The 27,850-nt window shown below is 38.7% G+C and overlaps 1 protein-coding gene across 1 annotated transcript in view; it reads left to right on the forward strand.

The window, feature by feature from the left end:
• The window catches only part of LOC124544842, a 75,991-nt gene that overhangs the window by 23,449 nt on the left and 24,692 nt on the right, over nucleotides 1–27,850 (forward strand). Inside the window, exon 5 of the mRNA XM_047123548.1 lies at nucleotides 421–549. Coding sequence (XP_046979504.1) covers nucleotides 421–549 — 129 coding nt within the window. The remainder of the gene's footprint in view (nucleotides 1–420; nucleotides 550–27,850) is intronic.

Below are 27,850 nucleotides of genomic sequence, written 5' to 3' on the forward strand. Positions count from 1 at the left end.
GTTGGCCACAAAAATGTTGCTGGCGTAACTATAGTTTTTGAAGTTTTTATTTTTAAACTTGAAGGTGCTGATGAATGTAATGTGGGAGTAAGAAAGTAGGAAATCAGTTTTCATAAATACACTTATCAGGTTTGCAGCTGCATAACACTGTGTAAGTCTCATAAGTTTTTCTTAGAGATATCTGTTTGGTATCTTCAGTTGGTTGTAGCAGTAACATTTTAACAGTGTCTGATGTTGATATAAAGTAAATTGGTTGTATCATTCTCCCCTTCCCCTCCCCTTTTTTCACAAACTTTCTTTATGGCTCCTGTTGATAATAAAATAAGATCAACTGATATGTGATCAGGATTCAGAGTGAGTTCTTTAAATAATCACCTTTCTTAATTTTGTGAATGTACCTTGTTACTTGTGATACTGCAGGTCCCGATCCTTGTGAGGGTAGACAACAGTGTGATGATGGTCGATGCATACCTAGTGCATGGTGTTGTGATGAATATCAAGATCCAAACTGTAATGTTAGCATCAAGCCCTCATGTTGTCCAAAGACCAGTAAGTAAATATGCTGAGAACAAATGTTGGAGCTGGCCGGTGTGGCCGAGCGGTTCTAGGCACTTCAGTCTGGAACCATTCGACCGCTAAGGTCGCAGGTTCGAATCCTGCCTCGGGCATGGATGTGTGTGATGTCCTTAGGTTAGTTAGGTTTAAGTAGTTCTAAGTTCTAGGGGACTGATGATCGCAGATGTTAAGTCCTATAGTGCTCAGAGCCATTTGAGCCATTTTTGAACAAATGTTGGAGATATTGTATGTATGTCTCTTTCCTATCATGAACTGATGATACCTTCCACATAATTTCTTTATTATTCCCATTACCATGTTTCCTCATTCCTAGTTTCTGCTATATTGTCCTGTCGTGGATGATCCTGCTTTTCCCCATTGATTGCATTATATGTGCCACTGACAGTCCTACTTGTATGATTTTTGAAAAAATATATATTTAATATACAGAATGTACATAAAGTCTGGGAACACTTTCAGTTATTTTTTGCACAAGAACTAAACACTGTATAGATGTCATACATATTGTATTTTGAAGAGAAACTCTTAAAGTTTTTTTTACAAACATTCGATATGCGAAACATGAGTGACCCGGCAGACATCAGTATGGTAATCAAATTATTGCCATATCCGTTCGAGCATGGCATTGTCGACTGTGGCAGTCACTTCCCGTACTCTCTCCTGGAGCCCTGTTACATCACGTGGTGGAGGCGGTATATACACCAGACAGAAAAAAGTCACACGGAGTGAGATCTGGTGATCGGTGAGACCATTTCATGAAACAGCTTGCTCCGCACCTAAACTCGCCATGTTTGCGACTAGCGCTGACATTCAGCAGATTACAAAACTGCGCTGTGGCGGTATACATGAAAGAAACTTTCATGGTTTCTTTTTAAAATGACATATGTATAATATCTGTACAATGTTTGGTTCTTGTGCAATAAATAATTGAAAGTGTTCCCGGATTTTATTTACAGCAAATCATGATTCCCCACAGTGAAAATCTTGATTCCTGCATTCCTTAGTTTTCTCATGCCTACAAATGTGATACACAGCCACAATTAGAGGTACAATCTGAATCCAACAATTGAATGTGCTAAATTTTACCTAACCTCATTTACCTTATAATGAAATTTTGAAAAGTGGAATAATGACAAAAAAAACCTTTATTATACCTGCTATGGTGTAACAGATACACGTTATTGTGCAGTTTGGATCACTGCACAAGTAAAATTGACAGTTCACAAAAGCCAATCTGTGCCTAGCTGTCATGTCTTAGAAAGCAAGCCAAGAGAGTTACCCATAGATCTGCTGTCACGCTAAGTCCTTCAGCCATAGTGTAGTTAGCTATTCTGAGAATATTGAAGAAGAAGGCCATGATCACAGGTTATTGACCTCTCTGTTAGATGACCAGATGTAGATAGCATCCCTCCCCACTTTAATTCCCCTATAGACCTGGATGTGTCCCAGTTGGTAGTGGTATTGTTGTAACAGCAGGGGACAGATGTTGATTGGCAGCTCATAAGGTGTTCGATGGTCATCTTTAAATTCATTGGTATTGACGGTTGCCGATCTGTAATTACACGGTCCTCTGCTTGCTGCAAGGGCACTGTCTTGATGCTGGAGCTGGGTGGTGTTTGGATTTCTGCCTCTCTGCTTGGAGTCATCGGTGCTGGAGATGGAAAAGGACCCCACTCCATGGTGGACCAACTTTGACATTGACGGTCCAACAGATGTCATCTTACTCAATATGGCATCTGAAGTTATGCTGAGCCGATTCCGGGGATGGTGGTGGTTGCCTCAGTGTAGAATCTGCTGGTGTCTGTGTGCAACTGGTTTGTTTGCCATACCAGCATGGTGCCATTAGCTTCCGCTGAGTGGCTCTAATGATGCTGGGTAGCTGTACAGGTACCCTTCCAAGGATGTGAGCCCTGACCTCTACCCACAGAGAGTAGTGGGGGTGGTGGCTGCACTGACCCGGGTGTTCGTTGGTCGCAAGAGGTCAAAGATTCTCTGCTGTTAGTGGCCACTCACCAGGTCTGCCGGAATGTATCTTTGGATTGAGGTGATTCAGTAGTATGGCAGGAACTGTGCCATTTCAGTGGCTTTACTTGAGGCTGAGGTACTCACATCTGCAACTGAAGGTGTCAGCAGTGGTGTGGCTCCACCATTGGAGGCTGGGTGGAACAGTGCTGTTTTTAGGTACATTATGTCATTCTGAGAACAGAAATGCTGAAACATATGAAAAGGAAATTGAGGGACATTCTCCAAAACTATTTTTTCTGGGGTCTTTTCAGTGGTGAATGTTTTCTGCAAGATGTTGGTACTTTCACTTGCTGTGGTATTAGGTATTCAAATGAAAGAAAGGGATTTTGAACAGGCATTGCTGACAATGAGTCACATCTCTCGTGCGAATGGACTGGTGAAAACTACGTGTATGCACTTCCCTGGCTACTGCACCTTTGGTCAGATGTTGAATTGTTGCCGTGGTGCTGACTGATTTTATATGCGGGAGTGGGATGTGTACTTTGTCATCATGGATGCCGGGTCAGTAGACATGCTAACTTGTGAGCACATTTGTGCATGTCTTCCCATACTCTAGTACTCTGTGTTCATGAGGTTTATGACATGCTCGGCACTCATCATCATCATCATCATCATCATCATCATCATCGTAGTTGTCTATTGTCAGCATCAATAGCGCATGTACTGTGTCGATATGGATCCTGTTCTTAAAAGAAAAATAGGTATAGAGCTCCTCAAGGGAATTGGGTGGGAGATGTTCCTTTAAGAAAGCAATTAGCCACTTTTTATATGTGTTCGTTTATCCCAATGTCCTTTTGTCCATCTTCCTTTAATGTAACACAAGTTTAGATCTTCATTTGCACAGCAGATTGAAGATGGTGCTTTAACTTCTGAAAGGCATCCCAACACTGCTGGGACCACTCATATTTTGCAACCTGCTTATGTAAATTATTGAATGGTCTGGTGATCAAGCTTTTGGAATGAGTTTGGCACACTAATTGACTTTGCTAAGAAATGACTGAAGGTCTTTTAAGTTAGTAGACATTTGATTTTTTCAATGACTTTCAAATTTTTTCAATGGCTTTCAGTTTTTTTAATAGCTTTTACATGTTCCTTTTGACTCAGTATTAGAGCTGTAAAAATAATGACGAAATTTTGTACCTTATGTATTAGGTATTGTTCAGGCACATACCTGTTACAAAGTATTCTCTACTTGTTTCTGTTGTTAATTAATATCACAGATATTTATATCCCCCCCCCCCCTCCTCCCAAACACACACACACTACTCTGAGTATGCTGTTGACACAATTTCCACTTTTTTTTTTGTTTTTTTGGCTCTTCTCTGAAAAATCACACAGTCTGCATCATGAGCAATGCACAACAATTGCACTTCAAAATGAGAAAAAATTCTATGTTAGCTGTATCCTTAACTCAATTCTTAAGTCTGTTGGTCTATATTGACCATTGATTGTACATGAAGATCCATTCACAAAATGGGGGTAACAAATGGTTTGGCTTGGCGGTTGGTTGGTGGGCAAAGGTGCGTACAAATCATACACTGTCATAACTGAATTGATGGTTTTTTCTGAGAGTGATGCCTGCTCCCCTGTAAGATATCCTCTTGATGCAGGATAACCTCTTTCAACTCCATCATTTCCATGAGACACAGTTGGGACTACGTTCACCACTTTACTTGTTTGTAGATATTATGGTTCTTCTTTCATACATTTCGTACTGATGACTTGCTTCAATAACTGTCGAATGGAGTTTGTGTTGTACTTGAAGTTATGCTGGTTTCCAATTGGAGTAGAATCCATTCATCGACTAGCAGATCAAAAGCAGTATGCGGTTATAATGCTTTAGAGGCACTTAAATATCAGTGACACTTTCTGCTGATGATCTGTCATAGTTATGAAGACACCAGAAATGTTTCAAATTCCTTGACCCTGCCAGGTTGGCTTTAAGAAAAATCTACTGTAAACCCCACTTTTACGTTCCCAGAATTTACGTTTTCCCACAGTTTATGACATGTTTTATTGTACCTCTCAAATTTCCTATGTCCACAATGTTAATTTGCACCCAATTTCGTGTCAACATATTTATAATTTTCCCACAATTTACGCATTATGAAAAAATGTTTGTGGAGAAAAAATGACGCTGGCATGATGTTGGCCGTCCAGTAGTGTTTTAAGTTTCTTCGCACCAGGGTATTCTACTCAGTGGATTTGAAATGATAAACGTATAAAAGTTGAAACAATTCGTACCTTATCTCTCGCTGCTACCAAGCTCTATTTAGCTTGATGGCTGATGGGAGTAACTAGGTTCGTTCAAATAAAGATATTACGACCAGCCACAGCCATTTCCAGACTGACTCTACAGCGCAAACGGAGTTTCGTGATTGTTGTGATCATCGTGACACATTTGTTGAAGCATATTTAGTGTGTTTCGGCATTTGGCCACTTGTAGTGCTAGTTGATGCAGTCATTCACTTTGCATTACTCAAATGTTTTTAGTTTAAACACAGCGCCGGTAACATATTTTTTTTCATGCTGAGCAAAACTTGTTTCGACGATTTATTCTTGTTGTCAAATGCATTATTTGCATATGAATTTTTTGTGATAATACAAACAAAAAATGTGAGTGGTAATTTGTGTGTGTGTGTGTGATTATCTACATAACTGAAGAGGCACAGTACCTGATAACCTCAAAAAGAAGGCTACAGTACAAGAGACGCAGAATAACACATGTTCAAACACCACACAAAATACTAATGTACAGGGTGTCCCATTTATCTTGACCACCCTAAATAACTGTTTGTCCAGATACAAATTACAAAATGTTTCAAGCAAATGCTCTTTAGCCATCAGGGGGACATCAGTCAGCATGATTGCCGCCGTCGTAGCTTTTGTTTTTTACAAAGATATGAACAGCGGTACGACTTTCTTAAATGGCACCTTGTATTTTTTGTTCAGTAATTCATTTCTTCTCCTGAAGACCTATCCAAAACTGTGTCACAGTGTACCATTCACTGAAACACAACATTATTATTTACATAACACAACATTGACTTTGAGCCTGGGATCACAAACTCGTCCACTTGCTGGAGTTCAAAGTGGTGACCCAGGACACCGATACACTGGTGCACTTGTTGACTGAAAGAATTATTTACTGCTTCCAGTGTTGCCTGCTGAAGCGAATTACAAGCAAGCACAACACGTTCCTGCATGTCCTCTGGAGTTGTTGGAATATCGCGATAGACAGCGTCTTTAATGCATCCCCCAAAGGAAAAAGTCCAGAGGATTTAAATTGGGGGACGTAGCAGGCCAAGTAACTGTTCCTCCTTGACCAACACATCTGGCAGGATACCTTCGATTCAGAACACGACGTGCACACAAGACATTATATGCTGGACATCCATCGTGTTGATACCACATAAGCATTCTGGTTCTTAGGGGAACTTCATACAGAAGAGGAGGAAGAATTTGTCTGAGGAAGTTGGCATATGCTGTGCCGTTTAGACTACCATTGATGAAATAGAGGCCAATAATTGTAGTACCAAGTATCCCACACCAGACATTATTTCTCCATTGATGCTGATGTTCTACCTGTTTAAACCATCATGGATGGTCGCTGAACCAATAATAGAAGGAACATTCATCGGTAAACAGAACATTGGAGATGAAGTTTCTCTTTGGCGAGGATTTGCTGCTGTGCCGACTGACAGAAATGTACCCGATTCTGGAAATCATTCCCATGCAATTCTTGATGTAGGTGTACATGATAAGTATGGAACTGGTGACGTGTAAGAATAAGATGTACACTGGTTTTAGGAATGCCAATCTTGTGTTCAAGCTGTTGTGTGCTCACATGTGGATTCATAGCAACGGAAGCGAGAACAGTAACTTCGGCAGCTTCGTCTGTGTGAGTGCTACGATGATTGCATTGTCATGAGTTGAAACTTCTGTTTCCTGGAGCATCACAACAAGATGAAAAAACATCTGTTGGGAAGGTGGGTTCTTGTCAGAATATCGCTCTCTGTACAGTTCCGCTGTCTGCGTAGCATTTCGCCTACCTCTAACATCAACAATAAAAGAAATGTTATATCGATGCAGTTTGTAGGAAGGACAGCCTTTACTATATGCCTACTCTACACAACAGTATTTAAAATGGCATCATTCCATGTCAAGTGCCCCAGTTTAGAAGATGATCCCAGCTCGACCATCTTCAGAGAGCCATACATCAACTTATGCAATGTTTCAGGCTCACCTGTAACTTGGTTGAGGTGCTAGAGCCATTTTTGTGAAGACCACTTTTACAGAGACGGAGAAGTAGTGAAGAAATCGTCAAGTTTGGCATTCAACTGTTCCTAATGTGAAAGAGCTAGACTCTTGCTTCTGGGTATAGTGGTAGAACTTTGTGTGCTCTACACACAAATGTTGCAAGTGGAGTTCAGAAAGCAATGCATTTGGCATAATCTCAGTTCAAAGTGGGCAACAAATTATGTTGCGAGAAATTTGCCCCATAGTTTAATGAGGCATAAGTAGTGGAGAAAGTGCACTATGGACCTGGTCTTTTGCCAAACTACTGTCTGTCTGGGGGTTTAGTATATCACAAATTTTGGCCTGGCTTATGTGTTTAATTACTGTGCTATCATCCTGCAAATTTGCTAAAAAACACGAATGTATCAAAATATACCTGTGTTCAAAGTTATGTATCTCAAAATGGACACCTACCACATTACATTCATTAACACCATTCACAGAGCACATTTCATTCTATTAGAAAAACTTATTTTCATTTTGATGTCTCTTTGGGCAAGGTGCAAAAAATTCGCCTAAACTATTGACTTTTTTGGTAATTCGGAAAATTGTTACGTAGGTCCATGGTGGCTGTGCCACTACCAATCTCAAGACTGGTGACCCCATCGCCAAGGGGCCACGCCCGATAATCATGCAAGGTCAGCTACTGGTGGGTTTCTTTACTGCAGGTTCCCAAGCGTGAAAGTGGGTGTCTAGCAGGTTCCCAAGTCTGAATGTGGGTATCTAGCAGGTTCCCAAGCATTTTTTGGGTCTCTCTGTGGTTCCCAAGACGTAATACAGAATTCTTCAATTGTTAAATGTTTTAAATTTTTCGCTGATGTCCAAAACTATTGCTTTTGGCAAACTGTATTGCTGCCACATCATTGAAGCAGCTGGGACTGGTATGACTGCAATTATCTGTTGTTCTGGGATCCAGTATATGTCTCGTCTATTAGGCCAATGAAATGATTGAGCAGCTCCATGAGGATGCAGGAAATTGATCAAGGCATCTTTTTCTTCTCATGAAACTTCACAGATATTTCCTATCCACCATTTTCCATCATAAACGCAAGCAACATACTGACCAGGCTGTAGTTCATTAATGGCAACATGTTTAGTAGCAACTTTAGCATTTCGGTTAACATTTGCTGTAAAGGACAATGTATCATTTGATACTCTGTGAATCTTAAGTCGCTTTTCATCAGTTGGCACAAAATGGTGATGGTCTCTTGTACCAGACACTATACCTCCATCCTCAAAACATTTCTCTTGATCAGTTTTTGCATATTCAATAATTTCTTTTTTAATATAAATAAATTCAATGTCATTAACATTTTTTTTTGCAATATTCAAACAGATCAGTTGGTGTTAAGATGTGGTTGTCAATTGGGCGTTGAAGGCTAGCTCTTGCTGCTAAACGCTTAACTGTGCCCCCAATTCCGTCACACGGTGATTTCCCATGGCTTGTTCTGAAAAAATTCCATTCGGCAGTAATGCTAAAATCTTTTTGATGATGGCAAAGATATAGGAAGCTCTTAAACTTTTTGTACTGTGCTGCAGAACATCTCTAAAATAATGAATATGCTTAATTTCTTTGAAAATGCACTTAAGGGATTTAATCAAGTACATTAAAAACTCATGCACTGCAACTGTGTCATGTCGGAGGCAATCACTGATTATGCAGTAGCTGACACTCTTTGGTCTTCATCACCTTTGTAGTAAATGACAAATGGATGTATTGTAGCTTGACTATTTTCCCAATGGAATCCCTGCACTGCATCTTGGACAATAAAGGAGTAATTTTCTGTGAAATCCATTAATGTAATCAATTCTTCTGGTTTAAGACCTTCTTTAGTGAACTGCAAATGCTTGCTCTGATGCTTGCAATGTAGTAGTTTTGTAGCTAATAGTTCAGTGAATTGTTCAACAGTCATTTCTCTGGTTTCAAGTGTATCTCTATCAGTGTGAGTCCATTGTTTGAACTGAATTGTATCCTCAGGATCAATATCTGCAAAAGTGCTTTCCAAATTTTCATTTAGAGCTTCTGTTCCTGGTTATACTTCACAGCGATGAAGCATGCAACCCTTTGTTTCCAAATTACAGACAATTTTGCTCAGTAAAATTTTGTGATCTTCTTTTATTGGGCTATATGCCAACATTAGTTTCACATTTTGATGTATTGTGCAGACACAAACTGAATGTGAACCAGCTGTGTCTATAGTCACACACCACTTTGGCCTTAATTCACAAAATTTGGAAAATCCAATTTCCGGCCCATTATTTATTGCGGTACTCAACATACATTTCTTTTAAGTTGCTCAGCAATAAGTATTTCTGTTTTTTAACCTTTTCTCCATCTATCTGAACAGTAATACAGTCCTTTTTTCCTGGACAAACCTGACTAAACTCTTCATCATAAAAATATTCTATGACTCCTGCCTTCACATCCTCAGAAAGCTTTTTCGCACATTTACGTTTGGCTGTGCCAATATTCCCTGTTCACCTTTTAACTTTCTATCCTTCCTTACCATTCTTTCTGAAACACAAAATTCTTCCATAGTCTTTTTGATAGACCAGCTTTGGGGAACAAAGGTCAAAATTTGAATTTTCTCATTATTATTTGATATATGTATATTTTTCTTTCAATTCTTGGATCAACTCAATGTAATCTGAACAAGTCGATCATACCTTGCTTGTGGATGGTTGCTCCAATTTACTGGGATCATGTCCTCCCACTTCTGCAATTTTCTTAATAATTGCACTTCAACTTGTATTTTGTGCTTTGCATATCCTTTTGTACCCCTTGCACCAATTCGTTGAAATTTTAATGGTGATATTCCAACAAATGTTAAGCTTGTATTCAAATTGTGACCAACATTAGTCTCATCATCTTCATCTCACTGATATTTAACGTCCATTTGTGAATATTTCAGTGTATCAAATTCTTTTCCACAGGAAAGGCACATTTTTTGGCTGGTTTAATATCAGACATGGCTATCCTTTTTAGTAGGTCAGCTGTTTCTATGTTGATTGAGCGCAAGCTTTTTCATGCAGTGTGGTTTTTCTTGCCATATAGGTTGCAGCATGATCTTTGCAAAAATTCAAATCTTTTTAGGAGTAAAGCTTCATGATGGAAGCATAGTTGAGTATTTTCAGTAGAGTGTAAACCACTCCGTCTAGAAAGTAATTCTTGTACTTCTAACAAAAGTTGCTTTACAGCTTTCAGTTCTTTTAAGGCACTGTATGTCGTTAAATGGCATGGGGAATCAGTATTTCCAAAACTGCATACATTAACTTGATCTTGTTCTTCCATTTTAGCAACAACTTGATATGCTTCAGACACTAAAATCAAATTGTAGAGTCCTAAATAAAGAAAAGAAATAAAATTAATAAGGATTCACCTTCCCAAAAATTATGTAGCAGTCTCTAGTACAGTTAAATGGTTAAATTTAGCTATGAAACTGTCACAAACAGGTTTAAAATCACTGAATAAACAGCAAAATGAATATTCAAACAATGAAAACATAATCAACAAAATTCCAAATTTTAAGTGACATTTTTGCACCTTATCCAAAGAGACACCAAAATGAAAATAAGTTTTTCTAATAGAAGTAAATGTGCCCTGTTGAATGGTGTTAATGAATGTAATGTGGTAGGTGCCCATTTTGAGATACATGACTTTGAACATGGGTATATTTTGATACATTCGTGTTTTTTTAGCAAATTTACAGGATGGTAGCACAGTAATTAAACACACAAGCCAGGAATTCTCCTTTTTCAGTACAATGTTTATGAATCAAATGCGCAGTGGCCCTCTGGTTTGGAGCAGAGTGGAAGATTTAAACTAGAGGCTCAGACAATTCAGTGATGGTGTCGGATACAAATTTTTTGACCTCAACTATTGAGTGTAGAATTGAAGGGTTTTTGTTAATAGGTCAGGTGTATACTGTATGCAGCAAGCTGTTACTAGGGTAATGGAGTACGTGTTGTGTGCACATGTGCATTTTTAGAGTGAAGAAACCCCTTCACAGGCCTTACCAGATGCCTTCTGAGTCCAGAAAGAGTAGCATTTGTCATAGCAGATCAGAGAAAGAAAATGTTTATATAGTACTAGTTAACTGCAGTAGTGTCTGTTGCTAGGTGCCAGAACTAATCTCACATACAAATAGTAACAGTGCCCACATAGCACTAGGGACTGAAGTCTGGCTGAAGCCAAACGTCATTAGTAATGAAATTCAAAATTCGTTTTGGAATATGTATTGCAAAGGTGGGTTGAACAATGCTGGCGAAGGCATGTTTATAGATGTAAAAAAATACAATAAAATTTAGTGAGATTTATATAGATCCTGAATGCAAAATAATTTGGTATAAGACAGGTGTTACAGGTGGATCAGGAATAGTCATCAGATGTTTTTATAAATCCTCCTGCCTCAGCAGCATTAGTCGCACAACAGTTGAGGGGTAAATTGGAGAACATTTCGCATACATTTTCTGGTCGTGTTATAATTTTAGATGGAGAGTTTAACTTACCAATCATTGCACAATACACTTAGACCGGTATGCGCCGAGCAGAGTTGTGAAGGATGAAAAGACCTGTTGTGCTTCAACAGCCCTGTTAGAAAACTGCTACAAATGCAAAGATAGTTTTGCTGTAAATTTGAATATAGCCAGAGCTTCACAAAAATTGAACAAGGTCAAAATTGGCAAAAGGTTGGCCATGCGTGAAGCATTCATTGAATTGAAAAGTAAAATTATGTCTATCCACTTGACAGGAAATCCTAACAAGTTTTGATATTATGTTAAATCAGTTAATCGATTGAAGCCAGCTATCCGTACACTCTGTGACCTTAATGACATTGACCGCTACGGTCGCAGGTTCGAATCCTGCCTCGGGCATGGATGTGTGTGATGTCCTTAGGTTAGTTAGGTTTAATTAGTTCTAAGTTCTAGGCGACTTGATGACCTAAGAAGTTAAGTCGCATAGTGCTCAGAGCCATTTGAACCATTTTGAACCTTAATGACATTGAAATGGGGGACAACACAAGAAAGGCCAAAGTACTAAGTCTTTTTCCAAAACTGTTTCACAGAGGAAAATTGTCCTGTAGGGCCTTCTTTAAATCATCACATGAATGACGAAGTGGCTTATATCAAAATAAGTGACCATGGGATACAAAGCAACTGAAATTGCTTGGTAGAGGGAAGACTACTGGATCTGGTAAGATACCATTACAATTCTACAAAGAGTATGTGAAAGAACTTGCTGCTCTTCTAGGAGCAGTGTACCGTAGGTCAGTGGAGGAACCAAGTGTTCACGGTGAGTGGGAAAAAGCACAGGTCATTTTTGCTTTCAATAAGTGTCGTCAAAAGGATGCAGAAAACTGTAGGCCTATAACGCTGTCGTCGATCAGTTACAGAATTGTAGAATATGTTTTATGCTCATGTTACGATATTTCTGGGAACCAAAAATATTGGTTCCAAAAACAGTGATTGTGTGAAACACAGAATGCTCTGTTCATCCATGAGACCCAGATGGCAGTAGACAGAGGTACCCAGGTAGATGCTGTGTACCTTGACTTCTGGAAGGCAGTCGGTATAGTTTCACGTAGCTGCCAAATGAAAAAAAAATGAGTGTACAGAATATCAGCAGACAGATTCGGATTGAAGAATTTCTAGCAAACAGGACACAGCATATTGATCTGAATGGAGAGAGATCTTCAGTTGTAAGAATTATGTCGTATGTACCCCAGCAGAGTGTTGCAGAATCACTACTTTTCACATTATATGTAAATGATCTAGTAGATAACTTCAGAAGTTCCGTGAGGCTTTTTGCATATGATGATAATCTACACAGAGAATTTGCAATGCTAGAAAATGGTAGTGAAATGTAGGAAGACTTGTAGAAGATCAGTGCTTGACCCTTCAGCCTTGACATAAACGTATCTAACATATGAATGGTGGGCTCCATGTGGCTCCCAAGTCATGCAGCGACCGTAAACCATAAAATTGCCAAATATGCAGCAACCAGTCGCAAAATGATTTTGCATCAGGTTGCTGCATATTTGGTAATTGTATCTAACATATTGCGAATAATAGACAGAAAGACCTTTTATTGTGTGATTACAGGGGAACTCTGATTTTACGTTCTCCAATTTTTTGTTGTTCGTGATTCTGCACCATAACTTCATAGCCCCGTGAGAAACACAGATGATCAGTTTTGAAAATGCCCCGATTTTACATTTCTTCCTAGTAAGGTTTACATTGATTCTAAGTTCTTTCTCGATATCTCACTCTACTTCATCCCTTTTTCTTCCTATTGATATTTGATGTGGTTGAACAAGTTATAAGTGGCTCAAAAGACAGATGGTTTGCACCACAGGTGGTGGTGGAATTAAGGGAATATTTTAGGCTATTGTGGAGAGGGGAGAGGTGAGGGAGGAAAAACTGATGTAATCCACAATCGTTGTTGCCAACATAGCTCGCAACATTTAGCTTCACCCTGCAGTTATGATACAACTATTGCTACATTGCAGTGGTAATGGAAAAACAAGACTGCCGATGTGAAGTGTTCTGGACCAAGCCAATACATGATGACGGGGTCGTGCTGCCACCTTTTCTTGTGCCAATTATAACTCAGTCTCATCTTTTTGCATGTATTTCTCATGTACTGTATTCAGAAACAATATCAATTGTCAACCTTTTAAATTCAAATACTGAGTCTTGAAGAATATGCTCAGTCATAATCGAGGAAATGTCATCAATTTCCGGAGAGTGAACTCTTATTGGCTGCGGACTTGTTAAGTCACCCAATGACGTGTTAAGTCACCCAATAGCCAGTGCAGCCTCCACATCACACTAACACATATAAAATGAACTCACCTACAGGACGTGTGGAGAGGGGGAGTGGTCCTTCAGCGACGGGAGTGCAGGTAGGGGTGAAAGCATTTTGTGAAGTGCCGAAAATATACTTTTAATTCTGTCGATGTGCTGTGACAGAGATGTCACACGGAAGTAGAATGAGGGTTTTCTGATAGCACATTTTAACGACTTTCGTGTTCAAATCTGACATGATGCAGTTGGAACAACTACATACACTACTCATTTGTATACTTTGCACCACACACACCGCACACTGAAGATGCTAAAGATTGGCATCAGTGATAGAGGGTATGAAGTGAAATTGTAGCACCTGAGCTTTCCTTCAAATTTACGTTTTACACGGTGTACAAAAATTTACTGAGCCGACTTCTGATAAGCTTATAACATCAATTGGGGAAGTAAGCTAACTTTTTTGTGTCTCTGTTTCTCTCATAAAGCCTAAAATAACACTTTAACAGTGGTTTGCATATGAAGTGCCGCTCATAAGAAAAGCATTAAAGAATAATAACAGTGGTGACAAAGTATGCCATTGAGCAGATGTCCACATTTATGCTTATGGTTTAACCACTTAGTTGCTGTGATGTTTTGGGTTTAATTCAACATGCTCATTAATTTTTGCTTTTCTCTGGGTGAGCACAAAGGATGATCCCTCAAAAATGTGTGTTTTGAATGTGTAATTTGTAGGCGTAGCATATCAGAAATTTTTTTCGGTGAGATTATACTTGGGTTACACATCTGTGATTTTTTAAGAATTGATGAAATTCATTACCACATATTATTGTATAGACATTGCACTGAACATTTAATTTCCTTCACTTAGACAGATTTTATACAAAGTATTGGAGAGGATTGTGATTTGTAATCATATATGCCAATTGCAAGTGTTTTTGCTCATATTTTGTGGGGTTTTAACATTTTCCTCAGTTTTGTGTTTTTTTGAGTCTGGACCATAAGAAAACGTAAAATAGGGGTTTCACTGTATACACTTGCAGAACCAGTTTCTTCCGTAAAATATCTAGGAGTATGTGTACAGAGCTATTTGAAATGGAACAGCTACCTAAAAGTAATCACGAGTAAGGCAAATGCCAGACTGAGGTTCATAGGAAAAGTCCTTAGGAAATGTAGTCCATCAACAAAGGAAGTAGCTTACAAGATACATTTGACCAATTCTTGAGTATTACTTCTCAGTATGGAATTCATAGCAAATGGAGAAGGTCCAAAGAAGAGCAGTGCATTTCACTGCATCTTCATTTAGTAAGCATGAAAGTGTCACAGGGATGTTCAAAAAAGACTAATGGCAGACTCTGCAAGAGAGGAATACTGCATCACAGTGTGGCTTATTGATAAAATTACGAGAGTGTACGTCAACAAATACATTGCTTCCTTCTATGTATGTCTTGTAAAATACTATAAAGTTAAAATGTGAGAGATTTGAGCCCACACAGAAGCTTACCTGCAATCAATCTTCTTTCAAACTATTTGTGGCTCGAACACAAAAGGGAGGAAGTGACAGTGGCACACAAACTAACCTCTGCCATACACCCCAAGGTGGCTTGTGGACTGTAGGTGTTGATGTTGACTAATTGTGAGATTTCACAAAGAACATGATAAGCAATTATCAGGTAAGGTGTTAGTTACAAAGCTAAGATGTTCACTTATCACATGTGAAAAAAACAAGGTGTTTTAGTTTATACTTCATTCGAAATCGAGTGAGAAGTGTTGTGCTGTGAAAAATTGCACATAATAAATAGGCTGAAGTATCTGTTCCTCCTATGAAAAATAAAGCATTTATTAAGATACCAATACCAGTATCAATTTGACATACTTTCATTGAAATAAAATTGTTAAAAAAGTCGGCCAAGTCACTGTTTTAAGTGCTGGATCCAGCTCTTAGCCAGTATGTGGAAATAGTCAATTGCAGATATGAAATGCAGCTAGTTCGCAGTACATGGAAACTGTAATATGTGAAATATGCCTGTCCTATGAATTCAAAAGCCATGCACGGGCAATAGGTGGAGTGAGTGATGTGTGTGGGAACCGTATTTCTCCAGTATCAAGTAGGTACACCTATCTTACAAAGTGTTCAGTTGGATTGTAAGATTAACTTGTGTTCTGAGCTGAGTGGTGAGATTAGTAGAATTAATCTCATGTTTGATGTTGTCATAAATGTGGAAATGAAAGGCTTTCACTTTCATGCTCTGAACCTACATGAGATGACATGAAGATCTGAACAGTTACTTTGTACAAAAATGGTACTATGGCAGCTTGTTGCATGTTAAAAAGTATTTTACTGAGGCCTGTAAATACAGTCTGCTCAAACCAACCTGGCTGCATCAAGGAATCTGCAAAATTTCTGCTGTCAGAACATTCACAGCAAGTGTCATTGATATTGCAACCATGCAGAAGCATTTCTGCTGGATATTACTTGCAATGAGCTAGTGGATGAATGGAAGCTTCTCCGGATGGAAACCAACTTAAGTTCAAGTACAACACAAACTCCAATTGACAGTTGAACCAATGCATCAATATGAAATGTGTGAAAGAAGAACCATAACATCCCCAGACAATTAGAACCATAATATCTCCCGACAAGTACATTGATGAAGGCAGGTATAACTAGCTCTGTGTCACGGGAATGATGAAGTTTGACAGGGGTTTTTCTGCATTGAGAAAATATCTTACAGAGGACCAGGCATAACTCTCAGGGGGGGGGGGGGGGGGGGGGGGAAATTACCAGAACTACCTAGATGAAGAAAGAAGGAAGAAAGAGAAAAACAAAAGTGAGAAAAGGAAAAAAGAGCAGCTCAGGAAGAAGGAAGTCAATAAAAACTTGTCATGGAGAAAAGAGAGATTTCATCACGAGAAGAAATATTTAGTATGAAAGCTTTCACAACCGGATGACATATCTTCTGGTAAACGTTCCGGGATGTAAGGTCGTGGTCCATGAAACTCTTCAGTTCCTAACGTTTCGTCCAGACATCTTCAGAGGGGTGTTTCTCCTCCGGTGAGTCTTGCCAACTGACAGGTCGGACGTCTGAGAGCGACTTATATATCGTAGAAAGTGGGCGTGACCAGAGTTACATGTGATATGCAGAGATAATCTTTCTCACAGATAAAACTTAACTATCGATCGTAATCTCGATCGATAGTTAAGTTTTATCTCTGACAAAGATTACCTCTGCATATCACGTGTAACTCTGGTCACGCCCACTTTCTACAATATATAAGTCGCTCTCAGACGTCCGACCCGTCAGTCGGCAAGACTCACCGGAGGAGAAACACCCCTCTGAAGATGTCCAGCGCAGCTCTGGACGAAACGTTACGAGCTGAAGAGTTTCATGGACCACGACCTTACATCCCGGAAGGTTTACCAGAAGATAAGAAATATTTAAACAAAAAAGGCAATGGGAGCAGGAAAAACTTATTGCAGCCAATATGCTGCTCTTTGAAGCTAGTGAAAGACTTGGGTTTCCTTACAGGAGAAAGCCCTTCAAGAAGCAGGACTCGCCCAGGGCATGTTGATAGGTGTGCTGCTGGTTCAGAAAGAAGTTCAGAATCAGAAATAAGATGTATATGCTCTCCACTCCAGAGTTGATAAAAGAAAAAGTGTTTTAATAATATCATTTTTTACAAAAAATCAAAGAATTAAAAGTGTTTTAATCACCCCAGTGAAATTTTCTATGCAGTTACATGCCTATTTTTTTTTATCTTACTTAACTTTCAATTGGTATGAAACGTTATTAGTTAGAAAGTTTGTAAACTCCACAGTGTAATTAATTATAAGTAAATAGTGGCCAAACCACATCCAATGCTGTGCCTTGACAATCAATAATTGTGCAGTGCATTGAAATTTAATACTCCTCTTATACAGTTAAAAAAAGATGAAATAAGAATGAAGCATGTGGCTTTTGACCGATATTAGAATAAAGGTTAAAAAGATGATGTCTTCACTATTTGTAAACAGTTAATTATGACCTTAACTGCCTTTTTGGTAGGAGATATATTTCTCTTTAAGTCAATCACGTGATTTTTGAAATACATTTTGTTGCATCTTAATAAAGTTAAATCAAACAATGGAAAGACAAGTATGGAATAACAACACTATAATGAAAAGGCTAGATTTCTGCTTGCTGTATAGAGGAGACATTGAGTTGCAGATAGGGACAAAAAGAGACTGCTGTACATTTGAGCTTTTTTGGCCAGAAGGCCTTCTTCCAAAGTAGAAAACCTACACATACGTTCACACAAGCACAACACACACGACCACTGTCTCTGGCACTGACATAGGAGTAGCGATCTATTCTTAAATAAAGCCAGTCACTTTTTTCCTAAATGTTGTCATTTTTATTATCTTTTTCATATCCAGAAAGTGTTTGCAAGCCTGTGTTTGTAATCTTATCCCGTAACATTGGCATTTCCTATACCAGAGGAGTTTATTACATTATCGATTTTCTCACAAGAACCTGTACATACAATCAAGAAGCTAGTAGTAGCACAGATGACAACTGCTCACTGCGTGGTTGTTACTGCATTGTTTGAAAACTGCCATTGCCTCCCACAGTTCACTACAACCGTTCTGCCTTATTGCAGCCCCCAGCCTCTGCTGCAGCAAGGCATGGAAGCATGTGCTAACAAGATTGCAATTGCTGTATTCTGACCACTTCCTGTAGCTTGGCCACAGGATAATGAAAAGTTGATGATCTGCCATACAGCGTAAACTGTAGATGTGAAGCTTTTAGGCTTACAAATACTGAAGACTCGACCTGAGGCAGACATGGAGAACACTGGTCCACAGTGAATTCTTTGCGGAAACAAAACATAGATGGTGTTTGTAGATTTTGACACACTGAACATGAGTATCACAATTATAATTGTCTCCAAGCTCAGGGTTACAAGTAAGATGGGACTTAACGTTTCACTATATTGCTGCTGTAATCAGTTGGATTTGTACTGTTGCTACTCACTAGTATTTAAAGTAATTCAACACAGTAACTTCACCTCACAAATTTATTCACAGCATCCATTACAGCTTCAGTCACAATCATGCACGCATGCTGCAGAGGGCAGCACAGTCTACAGTTTTGTGTACAACACCAACAGGTGGTGTAAGAGTCTCTTATTCTGCAACATTCTCCCCGTTCTTGTCCATCTATAGGGGGATGACGGGCTGGACTGGTCAATAGATCTTCATGCCATCTGGCTGCTGGAGAGTGATCCATCTAATATTATCATCTCGGCTTTGCTGCACCTCCTCCAGCATTGCTTTCTTCCACAAGTGATGTCATCTTGGAGTAGAATGACACCTCCAATTCCTGGTCTTCTTCTTGAGGCATGTCTCTTCACCTTGTGGTAGTTTCTTAACAGCAGAAGATATTAATTTTTCCACCTACACCAAATGTTCTTGTATCGTACTCAGAACTCATTGGTAAGATTCCTTCTAATTGCTGGTTCTGCCCCACATAGAATGGTTAGTAGTTCGTCACCATTTAGAAAGTGAGGTGGAGTCAGTGGCATATCAATCTCTTCTTGAGTGATGGGTCTTGAGTTTATTCCTGTCAAAATGATGTTAATGCTGTCTTCATCCACCTGAGAGCGACCAAGCACCTTCCTCAAGCAGTGCTTGACAGAGCCTATCATGCGATCCCACCCTCCTCCCCACCAAGGAGCATCTGGTATGTACATCCAGATGATTCCATGGTGGGCACAGTAGCACTATGTCACCATGCTGGACAGTTTTGAAGAGCTCAGATAGTTCTGTGTTGGCTATATGGAATGTTGTAGCATTAAACAGTGAGTAGTAGGCTTCTGTGTCCTGCAGAGTGTTGCATGGTCATCATAAATCTGTTGGCGGACATATCGGTGACAAGTTCAGTTGAATTGCGCATATTGTGGTGCCTGTGAATAGGACCATGCTCAAGGATGGATGCCCAATCCTTTCAGCCAGGCAGTAGCTTCTCCTCTAAGCAAATGAAGGTCCTGGAAGGCGCCTTGAAATTTCCTTAAAGGGATTCATTGGCTGTCTTTGTAAGTGTGGATTATGGATGTTGGACAGAATAGGGAGCCACTGTGTTGCTTTTGAGTTACGGTTTCCGATATCAGCCTCATAGTATTATTGAGTTGAGTATCTACTGCTCTTGTGTGGGCGCATTTAACTACGTACGTAACTACGTATTCTGCTGCTGAATACACAAGAGCAAGGGCTGATGTCCTGAGGGTTATCGCATTCATTCCCCAGCCATTTTCTGTATTAACACTCATTATCACTTATTTTTCTACAGCTTTAGCTTACATTTTTACATAATTGATAATGAATAACAATATTTACAAATTTAATGGCATAAGTATTCTGTAACACTGTAAAAACTCTTTTTCAATGAGATAGTCTTTAAGTTTCTTTGGAAAGTCATTGTCAAGTACACTATCTTGCAGGTTTTTAGGCAGACTTCTTAGGAGTCTGATACCAGAGTACTGGGGTCCTTTCTCTAGCATTGCCAGTCGGTGGGGTATGCTCCGTACTTCATTCTTCCTTCTTGTATTGTGGGTGTGTACACTAGCATTTGTAATCCAGTCCTCACTACCTTTTGTGATGTACATTATTGTTTTGTATATATACAACAATGAAAAAGTTAAGATACCTAACTTCTTGAAACAGTTTCTGCACATTTCAGAGGTCTTTCTTCTTAAAGTGGTCCTAATTGCTTTTTTTTTTTTTTTTTTGTAATGTGAACACTCGTTTTGTCTCTTGTTTGTTTGAGTTTCCCCACACAGTCACTCCATACTGTAAGTATGGTTCGAAAAGTCCATGACACACTATACACAGAAGGTTCTTGTCTGAATACTGTGATAGCTGCATCATTAAGAATATGACAGAGCTCAGCTTCTTACAGACATTATAAATATGCTTTTTCCATTTCAGTTCATTATCCACAAGAATACCTAAGAATCTAGCAGATTCTAATTCTTCCAGCCTTGTTCCATCAACCTCTAAATCCATGCCTACAGCCTTCTCCTTGTTTTGAACACTGCATACATAGTCTTTTTTAGATTTATAACTAGTTCATTTTCCAACAGTCATTGAGCTGTGACATTTGCAGATAGACATGTATGCTCTTCTCTCAAGCTGTTCCGTATTTTGGTCACTATTTAGTATTGTCATGTCATCAGCATACAATATTTTCTTTTCTTCCTCCTCAACACCTATATCTTTAACAAACACATTAAATAACAATGGCCCCATCACCGAACCCTGCGGCACTCCATATTTGATGGGTTTGGTTTCTGATTGGTATGAGTTTCCTAATGATACATACTGCTCGCAGTTGCACAAGTATGATTTTATCCATTCACCTGGTTGCCCTCGAATGCCATAGTTACCTAATTTTTGTATCAGCATTTCATGGTCAGTGGTGTCAAATGCTTTTGAAAGATCGAGAAACATTGCAGAGGCAACCTTTTTCTCATCTAATGACTGTAAAATGCATTCTGTTAGACTGGCAATTGCTGATTCTGTAGATTTATCCTTTCTGAAACCATGTTGTGAGGGTATGAGAATGTTGTGTTTGTCCAAATAATTAACTAATCTGGTATACATAAGCATTTCTAGGATTTTCGAGAAACCTGATATAAGTGAAACTGGTCTGTAGTTGTTGGAATCATCCTTACACCCTTTCGTGTACACTGGCACCACCTTTGTTGTCTTCAGTTTTCCTGGAAAAATTGCATCTCTGAAAGAACAGTTTGCTATGTTCAGCAGTGGTGTTATTATTTGCTCACTTACCAGCTTTATTACATGATTTGATATTTCATCACCACCAGCTGATTTCTATGGACATCAGTTTCTGTATAGTTTTCTGCAATTCATCTTCCGTGACTGGTCTTAAGAACATAGTACTGCATGATCTTTTTGGTACCTTAATATCCTTCTGTTTTTGACTATTTCTTTCCAATTTTAAGTTTTGTGCTACACTGATATAGTTATTATTCAGTGTGTTTGCTATTTCCATACCATCTGTGACCACTGTGTTGTCTATTTTAATTGACCTAATACCTTCTTCTTTGTTTGACCCATCTTTTCCCTTTCTTTCAGCATTGATTGCATTCCAAGCTGCCGTTGCCTTGTTTTTTTGAGTTCATTATGGTGGTGTCAGTTGCTCTTGCTTTGGCTTCTCTTATTGTTTTTCTATACTTCTTTTTTAACATTTTATAGTTTTCAGCTTCGCCCATCCGTCTCAGATCCTGAAACTTCCTTCGCTGTTCTAGTATTTCACTGGTAATCCTCTGTGTTTGATCTTGCTGCCTTTCTTGTCTCTTTACTTTGGGAAATGCTACATTAAAATGGTACTTAATTGTTGAAATAAATGCATCATATTTTTCATTTACACTCTGGGCCTGTAGGGTTTCATTCCAGGTTTCCTTACTTAACATTGTTCTAAAGTTGTTGATATTTTGCTCACTTATTATTCTAATTTCTTTGGTTGTTTGTTTTTGTTCTGATAGTGTGTCATTACTTCTGCAAAAGCTGATTAGTTGTCCATGATGATCAGATATTTCTGTATGAACTACATGTGACTCAAAAGTTATACATATTAGTAATTATGTTTTCAATAACTGTCTCACTTTGTGAAGTCACTCATGTTGGTGCAGTTATTGTTACTTTCATGTTATGCTGTATTAACAATTCTTCAAAATCCGGTCTTATTTTTGTGTCTTTTTCCCATGTCAGTGTTGAAGTCTCCACATATAATAAGATTTCTCTTCATATTCATTCTCAATAAGCTAGCAATTTTTTTCAGAAAGATGCTAATATTGCCACATGGTGACCTGTACACACAAAACACTCTAAAATCCTCTGTCACTATACCAGTAACTTCAAAGTCTTTTTCTCTAGATATGGGCAATGTAACAGTTTCACTGTTTACATTCTTTAGTAGAGTACCTGTTTTACACAAACGCCACCACCCTTATATTTAGATCTGCAGAAGTAGCTAGCTAGTTTGTAGTCCTTTATTGCAACATTATGTATTTTACTTTCAATTAGTCCATGTTCACTTACGCATAATATGTCTGGTCTTACTTCACTCAGGAGTACTTCTGCTTCTAATTTTTTGTTACCAAAGTATTGAATATTTTGATGAAGTATTTTTATGTAATTTTTCTTTTGTTGGTTTACATGTTGTGAGCTGTATTCTGAGGCAAATTCTTTAGTCTCATCTTTTTTTGTATGGTGCTTATATTCTTCTTTTCCAGCTAGAGTGTATGACTTTTCACCCCCTACAGGCCATATTAGTTTCCCTTGCTTCTAATGATTTTGCAGACATCTGGAAACATTCTGCTGAATGTTACAGACCCCAGTCTATTTAAATGCAAGCCATCCTTCGCTAGTGAGTTTTCACATAGGAATTTGTTTGGGTCTATAAAAATTGCCCCAAGACGATCACATTGTTCTTTAAGAGCACAGTTTATTTTGCCGATATATTTTTCACTCACCGACTTTGTTTATGATTCCACTAAGTTTCAGCCGAGATCCTGCTTACATATTTCTTGCAGAACGAATCATGTTTCTTGTTTCGTTTGTTATTTCTTCCTCACTGCTGCTCCTTAACGAATTCGTTTCAACATGTATAAACACCCCTTTATAATTATGTCTGGTTTCAGAATCTGGTTCTGTAGTATCTTGTATTGCATTTACCATATTTTTAAAATGTTTACAGAGTTGTTGCATTCTAATTCCAGGTCGTACATCAATCTTGCAATTGGGGACAACAATTTTCTTCAGCAGCGAATCGCCAATTATTAAAAAGTCATTTTCCTTTTGTTGCGTATCTGTCGCCTTGTTTTTCCTTTTGCTGCATGTCACCACCTTCCGTTTATATTTATCTTCAGGTTTTTGGCTTACTGAGTTTACTGAGACATCAACGGGAACACTTGAAATGTTGTTTTTAAAGTCCGGTCAGTCATATTTTTGCGATCTTCTTGCTTTTCTGTTTGATGGCTTTTACACACACAGGACTTATTTTCTTGTATTAATGTATCGTTTTTTTTTTTTTTTTTTTTTCCCCCCCCCTTGATGGTAGAAAGTTCAATTTTTAATGCCTCAATTTCACTTTGTAGTAACTTTATAATTTCGTTTTTTGTATCAACTTCACATACAAGAACGGCCATTTCGTCATGTAAACAACCGTTACGTGTCCACGGAAAATCATCGCTGACGAATTTTATATTTACTTTCACGCACTTTTCGTGTAACCAGTAGTTGCATTTGATACGCTGAATACCCTTTATCACACGCTTTTCACATTCTCTACACGAAGAACTGTTCATTTTTTGCCCTTTTAACGAGAGAGAAGCGTCACTACACTTTTCGTATTGGTGCCACTTAATATAGTTCATGGTTGAGAGTTGTATCTCAACATTTGGTTTCTGAAAGCAATTCTGGGTGCATAGTGTGCCTGCTTGTTGTTTAGATGAAAGCAGGCTGTCTCTGCCTTCATGGCATTGGGTTTAATTCACTACACTTGGAAATATTCATCCATCTTTTTCAGGTTGTTTTCAAGAGTAATTTCTGATGTATCAAAGTCAACAGATTGTCTAATTAAACATATGTTGTTGGCGTAAATGAACTTTTTAGAGTGGGTGTTTGGTTGGTCAGATACGTATATATTGAAGAGCAGAGGTGAAAGAACTGATCCCTAGGGAAGGCCATCATTGAGTTAGTAGCTGCAGCTTTTCTAGCCATTAAGGTGTACTTCGATGTGTCTATTTGCCAGCATGTTGTTAAGTATTGTGGCCAATTTTTTATAAGATATGATGTGTAGGAATTTCAGCAGCATTCCTTGTTGCCATACTATGTCATACACAGATGATAGATCAATAAATCCAGCTGTGGGTTTTTTCTTTTCTTCAGAGCCCCTTTCAATACGTGTGCTTACTGCTAGTACCCGATCACTGCAGCTCCTTTTAGGCCTAAAGCCAGCATGTTCAGCTGGTACCTTCTCCTCAACATTGGGTTTTATTCAGTTAAGAATGAACCTCTCGAGCAATGTATAGCAGTCCTCCTAGTACAATGCATACTCTGAGATGGTGCACTCTTTACATTTGTGTGTTTGATGAGAAGTTGCGTGAAATGATGACCTCCATTCAATATAATTGGATCCTCCTCTGAGTTTGAAAATGCAGTGCTTTGTAGCCTACCACTGAGCTGAATCATGGCGTCCATCAGAAAAGGATTGCATTGAGCTATCACTCACACTTTGGATAATGTTCTCTCTCACGCAGTGCACGGAGTTAGATAGTGAATAACTTCTCTTGAACTCTTCTGATCCAGTATGTTTGGGTATTGTGCAACTCCAGAACACTCAGGCTACCAGTATTTCTAATCTTTCTCTTTGTACTGTCAACAAAACAACATACAAGGGCAGTTGTGTGAAGTATTTGCCAGTAGGAACTAAATTTTGATCTGAGTTACATTTTATGTACCGTGCTAGTCTTGTGCATATTGAGACGCGTACACAGATTTTGCATGTGCCGCAGAATCAGAGCATGCAGAATTGAAGCGTGTGCACTCTGTAATATTTCTCAAATGATTTTTCAAAAGCTATTCTGTTAAAGTATTTGCTTTTTACCATACTTGTAGTGTTATATGTCAGCTTTGTGGCAAAGTGCCCATCATCTCCTAATGGTCATACTTACAGTGACAGTACACACTTTATTAAGACAATGCATAGAATTCGAAAAGTTTGCAGCCAAACATAGGAGTTGCTATGACTTTGTGTTTGGTGCGTATTACACATGTTGGTGCATATGAAATTTAGCTAACATATTGAATTTTTCTATAGACTTGGGAGGTGGCCTCTATTGTCTCCGATCTCAAGAAAATGGATCCTATCTAGTGCGCTCACTCCCGATCTCATGCCCGTGAGAACGAAATATTCACAACATCTCTAATATCTCCTAAACCACTTGAGAGATCGAAATGAGATTTTGGTGAATGAGAGCACACAAGGAGGAGAGTATTTTGCGAGTTCGTAAACATGCGGAACATTTTTTATCTCTGGCAATATATCATAAGTTATACTTTCTACTTTATTAACTTGGTTATTTTTCACTTCTGTGAGTGTAATTTTTGAAGTTATCAACAGCTAGTGAAACAAAAGTTTTCTATTATGAAGATAACATGAAATTTCTTATGTTATTACAAACCGATAGAATGAGGTTTGTCGTAAGCTATTGAGCTCTCTGGTCACCAATTACTTGTTTAATGAGACACACTGTTTCAGAATTCTGTCGCAATAGCTGCTGCAAGATGAGTTTGTGAAAATTATACTGTGTTTTGGCAAAAGAAGTACAATTAAACCTGTCAACAAGAGAAATGTGACCGTTACGTGTAAATTGTGATGCTTCTTCGAATGAGAAAAGGTTAACAATTCACACAAAAATAAATTGCCAGTTCTGTTGGAATTTTGGTTGAATCCCCGTAAATCATCGCATTTTTAATGCTGAATGACTGGAATGGAAACTTACCAAAGGATTTTATTCCTTTTCTTCATTTGAATAGTACTAAAATAATGATGAGCATGCCCTTCAGGTGGAATGACACGCTCATGTCAGATGCTGGTTACTCACCTACAGCTTGCCAAACTGACAGTGTGTGATTCGCAAATAAAATAGTTCTTATTGAGAAAAATAAACAAGTGATATATAGCACAACACAATGGTCAGTGTATTGTCAGCAACTGGGAATAACGTGCATGCCAGAAATCTGGAAGCTAGCCGAGTGTGCCTTGTGAAAGGAAGAGTTCTTATCATTCGAAAAAGATTGTCAGGAAAGTAGATCTGCATTTGTCACCATTACATTTCTTAAATACGTGATATCTCCACACTCTTTCAGGATACTCATACTTTTGGAATAATATCGTCCACTTCTCGTGTTTTGTAACCTCTTGTATAATTAGTTTATTAATGCTGATAGTGTGTATGCAACCACTGAAATGCTTTTTCTAGTCACGACGAGCCAGTGAAAACATTGGTATTTGTGAGGACTTTTTGACTGTTTCTAGCTTGCAGTGGAAATGTACATGTACATAATATGTCTCTTATTACATTCATATCCAAATAATTTCAGTGAAACTTATGTACTTCAGGCCTTGGGACACTTTTTACCAGGAGCACAAATGGGTCATACCTGTGGAAATCACCCCTTTTCAACTTTTTGTAACAGATTTTAAAGATACGCCAACATAACAGGCAGCAAGTAGATAACCTTGTTTTACTTTCGTGCCTTGCTCTAGATCACATGACTTTATAATATTCCTTACTTCCTTATTCACTGTCCCCATGATGAATTGTCTGTCTGTTCTTACGATGAAAACATTGTGGAGGCCAAAGATATAATCCGAATGGCTAATGCCTCATCAGTTATTGAATTGTGTATTGTTCTTGACAAAAGAATAAACAGAACAAAAAACTATACACATGTATGTAACTGAAGACTATTATGTACTAACGAAGAGAGATGGAGTGCTCAAATGGTAAAAAATGAAACACTACTCAGTGACAATAAAATTCAGTGTACTGTAAGACTGTATTTTTCACATATGCACCATACCAAAGTGAGTATATGACAGGACTGCCTTCCTGCTCCCTCCCTCATTTCTCCCGGAGTGCTCGCATGACATGCAGTGCGAGAAACTGTGACACAAACACAATGCCACGCGACTTGGCACAGGCACGTGTCATGTCCCTTTCGCGTTGCGTCCCAATTTGTGCGGTACCATTTGAATCTTTGAAGTTACAAAAATGCACACCGTGCTGTGCCGTACCACACGTGCTATAAGCTTCTTAATTTGTGCCTAGTGTAAGGTGGAGCTCGGATGTCCAGTGGCCATAACTCCCTGTCTTCTGAAAGCCATGGTGGACCACACCAGCAGATGTCAAGTGTTACTAGCAAATCTGCTTCCAGTCCCCGTGCGAGGTATCTGCGAGATTGTGACCTCCAGGATAGTGTCTCCATTGAGTGGGTGTAGTGTTCATCATTATTTGTTACCCAGTTGCAGATGAAGGTTTTCCGTTTGTTTGGATCATTTCGTATACACTCCAA

Source organism: Schistocerca americana, chromosome 8, assembly GCF_021461395.2.
Source record: "Schistocerca americana isolate TAMUIC-IGC-003095 chromosome 8, iqSchAmer2.1, whole genome shotgun sequence".
Lineage (NCBI taxonomy): Eukaryota > Metazoa > Arthropoda > Insecta > Orthoptera > Acrididae > Schistocerca > Schistocerca americana.